General features: G+C 38.4%; 1 protein-coding gene across 1 annotated transcript; it reads left to right on the forward strand.

Moving 5' to 3' along the window:
- Positions 1-1,553: 1,553 nt before the first annotated feature.
- On the forward strand, positions 1,554-8,337 carry ABHD13 (abhydrolase domain containing 13). Its single transcript, XM_009333355.1, has 2 exons — positions 1,554-1,583; positions 7,142-8,337. The coding sequence occupies exon 2, from the start codon at positions 7,177-7,179 to the stop codon at positions 8,188-8,190; it is 1,014 nt and encodes a 337-aa protein (XP_009331630.1). The 5' UTR covers positions 1,554-1,583; positions 7,142-7,176; the 3' UTR covers positions 8,191-8,337.
- The last annotated feature ends 1,942 nt before the right edge of the window (positions 8,338-10,279 follow it).

Raw genomic sequence — 10,279 nt, forward strand, 5'->3', positions numbered from 1 at the left:
GAGCGGCTGGCAGGCGGGGTGCGGTCCCGCGGGCGCCTGTGGCTCCTGCGCCTGCCTTTCGGGACGCCTCTCCCGAGGATCTGACTGCTGCCTTGGCAGCGCCGTCGGAAGTTCCTCCAGGTGCCTTCCTGCCAAGCCCCGGGAGAGCTTTTGCATCTTCGCAGCGAGACCTGGCTCTAGTGGTCCGTGTGTCTCCGCCGCCGTACGGAACAGTTTCTGCAAATGGGGATGCTTGTGGAAGGTGGGGCAGGTGATGATAACGTCAGTGTCGCTTGATCTGCCAAGCGAGTGTATGGAAAAGGCTGAGCAGGATGTTTCTTTTAGGTAAAAATAGAAATAATTTAACATGCTTGGAAAGTAATGTCTTTTAGGAGCCCACGCCCACGAGAAAGCTAAGGCTCTAATAGGAGAGCTGTCCTTGGTTTGTTGTCGTTTTGGGTTTTTTTACGCAGTACCGTCATAGTTCGAGACATGCTTGTAAGGTTCATTAAGATTTGTCAGTTGAGAGGGGAAGTATAGTAAGAGTTGAGGGGAAAACACTTTCAATTATGAATATGTGCCACTCGATGCAGAGCTGTGGAAGTTTGCCGTTTGAAATAAGTAGAAGTGGCTCGCTGATTTTAAAAGCCAGAGCCCTTAAATGTCTGACGCTTAGTTGTTCTTACTCTGCTTTTTCCTTGGCTAGGAGTGACTACTTTGCTGTTTTGACCTTTTTTTTGTTTTGGTTTGGTTTTTAATGGGAGTCTCCGTAAAATTTTAGTACTGAGAAAGTGTATTTTTCCTGTCCTTACTAAACTTGTAGGTTTTCGTCCAGATTAGTTCCCCCTCTGAAACTAATTTTTTACAGTTGAAGACTTAATATTTTTACTTACAGAAGTCTTCTGAATAAATATGAGTAAATGTAAAGCGTGTGTAAATCTTGTCTGTGTCTGGAGGAGATGGACTGTAGGGGAAGTAAGTGCAGTAGAAAGAAACAGATGTCTTCAGATATTTCTCTGTATTCTTAAGAAATACCTCATTTTGTTTGTTTGTTTTGAAAGTGTGAAATCCAAAGGATTGCAGTGAGTGTTACAACTAACTTTTTTTTTTTAAAGCTCTTTAATGAGAAAGCAGCTGTTAAACAAACACCTCAGTGCTCTTCTTAGCACTAACTTTAAGGCTGCTCATATGCTAGAAGTTACCTTTAAGGAGGCAATGTAAATCTATCATAAGTTTGTTGTTATGCACTATGTATGTTTTATACTGTGTGTTGTATGTACAGGCCGGGGCATTTTGATGTAATTCTTGAACTTCATTATAAGATGTTGTTTTCAAGTTTATAAGATGTTGTTTTCAAGTTTATAAGATGTTTCAAACGAGCTGAGCTTGATAGGAGGGGCATGAACATGATATGCATGGTTTCATCAGTAAAGCAGATGTAACGTCTACAGGGGTGTTGGCTGTTAGCACGTCTTAATTTTCTTTCAAGTAACTGAAGACAAACAGTAATTATGTGTGTAATTCAAAAGCAATTTTACTCAAAGTTCATAAATGGAATTGTCTTTCAGGCAGAGATGAAGCCTGGGAAATCATCACATCCAAAGGTAAATGTCTTATAATGTGATTAGTGTATGAAAATAGCACTTTTTTATATTAAAAATGTAGACAAGGACAAAAAATACAACAGAATTTGTGGCAAATACAAGAGTAATTTCAACTGCCATTGAAAATGAATGAAAAATTGTTCCCAAGTACTTTAAGTATGCACTTGAGTTTTTATGATCTTCAGTTGATAATGACATTAATCATTTAAGAATAGCATTAGGGCACAGCAGAGTATTATTATAAACAAGACATTTTAAAGACTTCATTTTTTTTCCTCAGAATTTTTATTGTGACAAGTGATTTATATTTTCAGTAGTTACTTAATTATGGGATTTGTAGCTCATCTGATAGAACATAGAGGTCTGCAGTAATTCCTGGACTGCGGATTCGGCAGTGGAGATGTATAGGTACAAATGTGTGTGTGTATCTACATATGTGTATATCCCTGTGGCATGAAACTGAAACTCATGACTTCCAAATTTCATTTCTGTTTTGAGAGGCAATACAGTTCTGTGGCTGTGTAAACTGAACTGGTCTTTAATGGCCGTTAAGCCAAAGACACAGCAGCAGTCTGGCTAAGTCTTGCTTTCATTAGGTGCTAATGTTGAATTGGGCCACGTTGCTGTTTTTCTGCGTTAATGGTTTCCCTGATAGAACTTTGTATTTCAGTATTGTCTTCTACTTAAGTTTACAAGCATCATCAAAAAAACCACTTGTAGGAACCGCCAGCATTCACAAAGGCTAGCCTTTTTAATGCAGCATTATCAGAGGAACAGGAGGAAATGTGAAGCAGATAGATGCTAGAGGAAAGACCTCTGATCATATTTGTGACTAAGAAAACATCATCTGTGAGGAGACTGCAGAGGAACTGAGTTTATATAGTCTGCAGAAATTGACATAAGGTTACATATTTGGAGGTTAATCAGCATTGAACTAGAAGTAAAGAATTTTAAGTTACTAAGTCTCCCTGTTAAGTATTAGGAAATATTTTCTAATAATAAGAGTAGCTAAGAACAGCTTATGTAGGAATTTCCATTAATATAAGAGTTACCTAGGAAAACACCTACCAGATAAAACTATATGGTTCTGCTCTTGGTGACTGTATATTTGTCACAGACATTGACTTTCATGACAAGCTTAAAAAAACAAAAAATCTCTCTTACGCTTGTTTTCATAGCCTCTAACTTAGTGTAAATAATCAGCAGTTATAAAATACTGTTACTGTGTATGCTGTAAAATGGGATGTGATGACTTGTGTCGTGGTTTAACCTCAGCCGACAACTGAGCACCATGCAGTCGCTCGCTCGCTCCCCACCCATCCTGGTGGGATGGGGAAAAGAGTCGGAAAAGTAAAAGTGAGAAAACTCGTGGGTTGGGATAAAGACAGTTTAATAATTGAAACAAAATAAAATAGTAATAATAAAAATAATAATAATAATACACAAAGCAAGTGATGCACAATGCAATTGCTCACCACCCGCCGACCGATGCCCAGCCAGTCCCCGAGCAGTGGCCCCCCTGGCCAGCTTTCCCCCGGTTTATGTACTGAGCATGACATCACATGGTATGGAATGTCCCTTTGGCCAGTTTGGCTGTGCCCCCTCCCAGCTTCTTGTGCACCTCCAGCCTTCTCAGTCGGTAGAGCATGGGAAGCTGAAAAGTCCTTGGCTAGTATAAATACTACCTAGCAACAACTAAAACATCGGTGTGTTATTAACATTGTTCTCATCCTAAATCCAAAACACAGCACTGTGCCAGCTACTAGGAAGGAAATTAACTCTGTCCCAGCTGAAACCAGGACAGCTTGTTACAGGAAGGCCTTGTCATTGGCGAAGTTATGACAATTACTTGAAATATAGTGCTGCAATATAATGTTCTTTCAAAAAACTAAGTTGTTTTTTTTAGTGAAGCAAGAATGATTTCCAAGGGGTTAATGTTTTATCTAGGAGAATTGAAAATGAAAGCTGTAGAGAAGCTTTATTTCCCTGGCTGAAACAGAACTTCCACTAGCCTGGCACTGGCTAACTTGCTGACTTCCCGTGGTTCTGGTGTCTCTGTCTGTAATACATGGATGATGTTTCATGCCATCTCTCTGTAGAGCTGTGATACTTCTAACAGTAGAATGCAATATAACTGAGATAATCCTGTTAAACAGTCAGCATTAAAAAAGAAAAAGTAACTAGTTATATTTGCAGATGACCAAAATGGATTAAAAAGTTCTCTTTTAGGAGACATAAAGGGGTGCACGCTTCTTGCCTTAACTAGGACATCAGGCAGTTATGGAGCAAGCCTGTAAGTGGTTCTTGTAGTCTAGGAACAGAAGTAGTCTTGTCTAGAAAGAGAAACAGGCTTGTCCGGGTGGTGGGTCCGCTCTGTTTCTAAGGCTGACCAGCTCAGACGTCAAAGTCTAAATATATTATTCTCCCTTTCCTTCCCTATTCTCCACCACCACCACCTTTCCTTGATTTTTCTGGCATCTTATTAGTCACAAAAATTAGAGATATAGGAGAATTGCAACACATGCTCTTCATAATTCAACATAGAGTTTTTGCATCATAACATCTTATGTTGTAAACTGTTTGACAGGTTTATAACTTCCCATCCAGTACAACAGTAATGGGAAATGAAGACCAAGATGAGATTTGATTTTTTTTTTTCGTGTAGCCTTGCAGTATGTTGAGCAGTCTCAAATCTCATACACTTCAAAAAGCATTGAGCAACACCGTATCACTCACTGAAAATTACTATATTGGCTTACCCTTTTTATTTATGTCCTTTAAGTGGAAATTTGGTTCTGCTTGTATCATCTTCTACTGTTCAGGTCAAACAAGATAACGTTTGGAAGGCCTGCTACTTTGGGCTCCATAGAAAGCACGGTTTGTAGCTTTATTGAGATTGGGCTTGTATTGACTTGGTTTAGAGTCTCTTCTAGGCCTGTGTGCTTGTTTGAGAAACCATCATTTTGCTTTCTAGTGATCTTTCAATTGGTCCTGGAAGGAGGCAGGGAAGAACCTAGGAGAAACTTGTATCTTAGCTCTCTAACAAATCTTGCAGTAAGATGTGAAGTTAGAGACGTCTAATTCAAGCTTGGAAATGGACAGAACTAGTGAAGTTTCATGTAGCTGGGAAGAAAACTTTAATAGTCGTGGAGTTCATTAGTGCAGAGTAGTCAGCTTTACTTAAATATGTATGAAATGTTTGAAAATGAAATATTTTGAGTATGAAATGTTTGTGGCTGTGTAGTTTACCCTTCCTGCTAATCACCATATGCTGCGTTCTAGTTGTAGGACGCATTGGTTTTGCAACTCCAGTAGCAAAGGTTTTATATATACCTATAAATACATATATATATCAGAAGTAGTCACACAGCAGCAGTATCTCAGTAGTATTGCATTTTGATAATATCATCCTACTGAAATGAAAATAGAAGCAGTGCACAAATGAAACTAACATGGCTTATAAAATCAACTGTGAGTATCAGTCTTCAAATAGCAATCCTTAGTGTATATGGTTAGGCATCCGCAAAACTTAATCACCTTAAGTAAGATTTTTATGATGACTTTGGTTTTTAATAGGGGGTTTTAATGATGGGTCCTTTACTTTTTTGTGAATGTCTTGTTGAGAAAGCATTTTTGGACTCTCTTTCATTTTCTAAGAAAGTCAGCAAAATTTTGAATAGCGTAGATAAGGAGAGTGTTTTTACTGTGTCATTATCAATGTTCTTATAATCTTGAAATGTAATGCAGGAAATGTTTGTCAACTTCATTAGGAAGTTCCCTTACAAATTAAAGTATTTACTTTATGTGTCTCCTAATTACTGTGACTTCTTTGCTAGAGAAATGGATCACAAGAATTAAATTTTCATATAGACAATATTTGTGCATACTTGGATGTGGATATTGAACATGAGCTCATAAATAATGTAAGAGAACAAATTTGGATTAACTGCTCCCTAGACTACTTTATATTTCACCAATTTTGCATATTTGGAATAGATACACTATATAAAAGCTTAATTTCACGTTGCCTTTGGTTAATATGTGAATCTTAAGATGTAACAGATCTATTTTTATTTCTGATTTATATCTAATTGTCGCATAAAATAGAGATGGCAGTTTTTCCTGGTCATATTGGGTGCCTGTCATATTTGTGGAGTGCAAAGGCTGTGACTGCAGAGGTCCCCTTTTATCACTCGAGCCTACCAAGATGGCTGGTGCAGTTGCAGCCCTCTCCAGCAGTATTAGGCCATACAGCTTATTTTGGTGAGGATCCTGTGACTTAATTGAATGCTTGGGTGCATCTCTGCATGTCAGACTCCTTTGGAGTTAATTCAGTTTCTTACTGCACTACATCATTTTAGGAGGTTATAACTTTGAGCGTGTCTCAACTGTAATTATTACCTGCTGTATAACTTAGAGTGTTCTTAAACAAGTGAGCTTGTGTTGCCACTTCCAGGCAGTATGGTTATTCAAGTCAGTGGTGACTGAATGGTCGCTGTGGTTCTCATTTAGGTTTGGCAGTTTTTGCCTATTCCCATATTACACTTCAACCCAGCAGTGAATACCGTGAGAGGATTCTGTGTATGCTGTGAGACATGACTATCTCTTATGGTTGGAAAGAAGATTTAATCCATTATCATTGACATCACTCTCTTCATTTTATGCTGTGTGTATGTTTTTGTCATGAGTCTGTTCTCACATTTGGACTTTTCAGCAGTTGTGCTTTTCATTGATCAGAGAATAATGTAGTTAGCGGATTGTTTTCAGTGGTCTTCTGTGATGATACAATCTTTTATTCAGCTAAAGATTTACTATGGATTACTGATCCGAGAGTGGAAAACTATCATTATAAATCAGAACCAATCCAAATATAGCAAAACAGCTGTCATAAATGCAACTACATAAATGCAACTACAATGTGGTATCTTACTATAGAGGAGTCTCTTTCTTCCGACGAGTTTATGTATTGCTCTGTAATCACAGTTGATCAAGATTCTGAACCACAGCTACTAAACAATAGCAGACCCTGCGTGCATTGTGAGCCTCCACTGGTTGCAGAGTGAAGCGCATAGGCTTACTGGATGGTCCTCTTGGCCTTAATCAGTAGCAACTTAGAAATAAGGGCTATTCTTGTTTGTGTTCGCTGGATTCTAGGATTACTTATGTGAGAAGCTTTGACAAACTGGTGGTACGGTCTTGTATGGTTGTTCCGTTGGTCGGTATACCAACGGGAAGACTGAGGGAAAGCGTGAGTTATTACTGTCCCAGTCAACCAATTTTCTAGTGCTACTGGTGGACCTTGCCTGCTGAAATAATGTAAATGGGATTTTGAAGAGTTCTAAAGCCTTTGCCTTATGATTGCTTTTCTGCTTGTTGAACAGAGTTGAATGGTTTCCAAAAATTCAAAGGGAGTTTGCCACCAAGTTTGATGTTTATGCTTTAATGTATTGACTTGCCATTAATCTTCTGCAACTATGAATGCTTAAATCACTTCCGTTTTCTTTCCCCTGTATTTATACATACATGTTTCGGTTTTGTTTGTTTTTTTTTTTTTACAGGATTTACTTGGAGTAAAAGATCACTGACTTCTACAATGGAAAAGTCATGGATGCTTTGGACCTTTGTTAAAAGATGGCTACTAGCTTTGGCTTCCTGGTCTTGGAGTCTCTGCCGTATTTGTCTTTTACCCTTGATAGTAACTTTTCACTTGTACGGAGGCATTATACTACTTATATTAATATTTGTATCAATAGCGGGTATATTATATAAATTCCAGGATGTGCTGCTTTACTTTCCTGAACAGCCCTCTTCATCACGCCTTTATGTTCCTATGCCTACTGGTATACCACATGAAAATATCTTCATCAAAACCAAAGATGGAGTTCTTCTCAATCTTATTCTGCTGAGATACACAGGGGACAATGCAGCGTATTCTCCAACCATCATTTACTTTCATGGGAATGCAGGCAACATTGGCCACAGGTTGCCAAACGCTTTGTTAATGCTGGTAAACCTGAAAGTAAACTTAATTCTTGTCGATTATAGAGGGTATGGAAAAAGTGAAGGAGAAGCAAGTGAAGAAGGTTTGTACTTAGATTCTGAGGCTGTGTTAGACTATGTGATGACTCGGTCCGATCTTGATAAAACAAAAATTTTTCTCTTTGGCCGTTCCTTGGGGGGAGCAGTGGCTATTCACTTAGCTTCTGAAAATTCCCATAGGATTTCTGCTATCGTGGTGGAGAACACCTTTCTTAGCATCCCATACATGGCCAGCACTTTGTTTTCTTTCTTTCCGATGAGGTATCTTCCTTTATGGTGCTACAAAAATAAATTTCTGTCCTACAGAAAAATCTCCCAGTGCAGAATGCCTTCTCTCTTCGTCTCTGGGTTGTCTGACCAGTTAATTCCACCAGTTATGATGAAGCAACTCTATGAATTATCCCCAGCTCGGACTAAGAGATTGGCGATATTTCCTGATGGAACTCATAATGACACTTGGCAATGCCAGGGTTATTTCACTGCACTTGAACAGTTCATCAAAGAAGTAATAAAGAGTCACTCCCCTGAAGAAATGGCGAAAACATCATCTAACGTAACAATAATATAATTGATATTCTTCTTTGGGGTGGGGTGGGGGGAGTACCTGCACTGTACCTTGATTTGTGAAAAGTGGTAAAAGAATGTCCATTTTTAAATGTATGTCATGTCTGTACTTGCCTAAAGAGTGAAATTAAACTTGGAAGGGTCTGATGCTTTATTAAGATGTTCTGGATAACTTTTACATTTGCAGCACTGTAAATGAACCATTTTATGTCTTTCTCATACTTTTTTGGTATCTCTGTCCATATATTGCATTTGTTTGATATGTACAACGGTTGCTATTAAAGGAACTTGCTACAAAAGTAGTACAGAATGTATTAGTTTAAAACAACAGGAGGCTCTTCAGTATTCACGGCTGTATGGGTGAGCTTTTTGGACAGTCATGGTTAGCACAATGATTTGTTGCTTCTCTTGGAGTTCATTTAGAGTGTGCCATGCATGAGACTAGTGTTTTATTCCTCGAAATTTTATATTATGCAAGGTGGGAAGTCTTTAATGTGCTAAATAATAATATAAAGTAACATTAATGGTAGAGTATACTTGCAGGTATACTATCCTGGGTTATTGCGTTTTTTTATGGTTATGCATACATATATATTTCAAACTGCAACTGAAGAGGAAAAGATGCTTTCCCTGTTTTCATTTTACTATTTGTATTGTAGTAGCGCCCAGAAAGTTGTATGTGCCTAAACATCAGGGCTTCAGGATTTTGCCCAGGCAATTTCTTCATAGAAAATAGAAACAACCTTCAAAAAGAGAGCAGTGCGATCCAAACTCCTTTCTGCCCCAACCTCTCCTCACGAACATACAGGCAAACTATTTGTTGGTATTAGTCTGCTTGTGCATGTGAGGTGGGATTTCCCAAGGCAGAGTGGGTGGCGTGATAGAATGAAGTGTCATACAAGGTAAAAGTATGTATTCGTGTTTGGGTTTGGGTTTTGGTTTGGTTTTTTTTGGGCTGGTGTAGCTAAATGTCTGTGCCCTTTATTTATACCTCCAAAAGAAACAAATCCAAATTATTACCAGTGATCACATGGTCAGAGATTAATATATACAGTTGCTGCAGTAAGGATAATAAAAATGAGCCGTGCATTAAATTTAGTAGACCTAAACTGAGTTAGTCTGAAAGAGATGACATTTATTCTAACACTTTTACCCATTTGCTTGCAAAAAGTCTCTTACAGTTCTATTGTACCATGTGGAAGTAGCCTAAGCATCAGCTGAAGTGAGTTTTCTTTAGCTCTGCTGGGGTTTTTGAAGCTAGTGTGACCGTTTCAGAGCCAGCAGTACTTAAACTGAGAGAGTGTGATTCTGACTGAGGGTTGGGGGTAGGGGGTGGGTTTGTTTTTAGGAGTCCTTATCTTAGGTAGTCATATCAAAGTTGTGTGCTGTTAGCTCAGTCCATATTGGAGTGTGGGGCTGTTTAAATCTCTTCTGCAGGTTTAGTTTCTCATTTGCTGCAGCTGATAGTTTGCATCTTCAAAATACTTTTTGTGGGAAGAACGGACTGGAAAATCTTCCATGCAATCTGTGCCATTGCCCTTTGGATTGAAAATTTTAAATAAACTTTTCTGCCATGTTGTCCTGATTCGGAAAAGCATCTCGGCACACACTTAAAATCTGTTTCCTGATGGACAGTGGTATTTTAAGCTTGTGCTTAAGTTCTCTGGTTGAATAAAACTGCTTTCCTGAACTGGTGCCTTAATGGTTATGCCTCCTAAAATTTATTACATGGAATTACAGGTCTTATGTACGTGTGGGTAATAGTTGTCAGCAATTTATAGATAAGGTGATACATCTTTACTTTACTTAAATGTGATTTTTATTTATTTTTTTATTTTTAAACAAACATGTACATACCAGAGGTTGCTGCTTTCTCTGATAAGTATCGTTTGTTGTACTATTATTAAGGTTTTCTTGGAGCTGATTGAAAAAGCTATAGACCTTTTTTGGATCTATAGACCTAAAATCATTATAGAGAGAGCATGGTTTTAAATCTGAGTGAAACCAAAACTATCTCCTCAGCCTTCCAGTGGTGGTATTTTTTGGGGGGAGAGGTTGGTGGGGAAGGTATATTGGTGAAGTTTGGCTGGGTG

This window comes from Pygoscelis adeliae, unplaced genomic scaffold, assembly GCF_000699105.1.
Source record: "Pygoscelis adeliae isolate BGI_AS28 unplaced genomic scaffold, ASM69910v1 Scaffold48, whole genome shotgun sequence".
NCBI lineage: Eukaryota > Metazoa > Chordata > Aves > Sphenisciformes > Spheniscidae > Pygoscelis > Pygoscelis adeliae.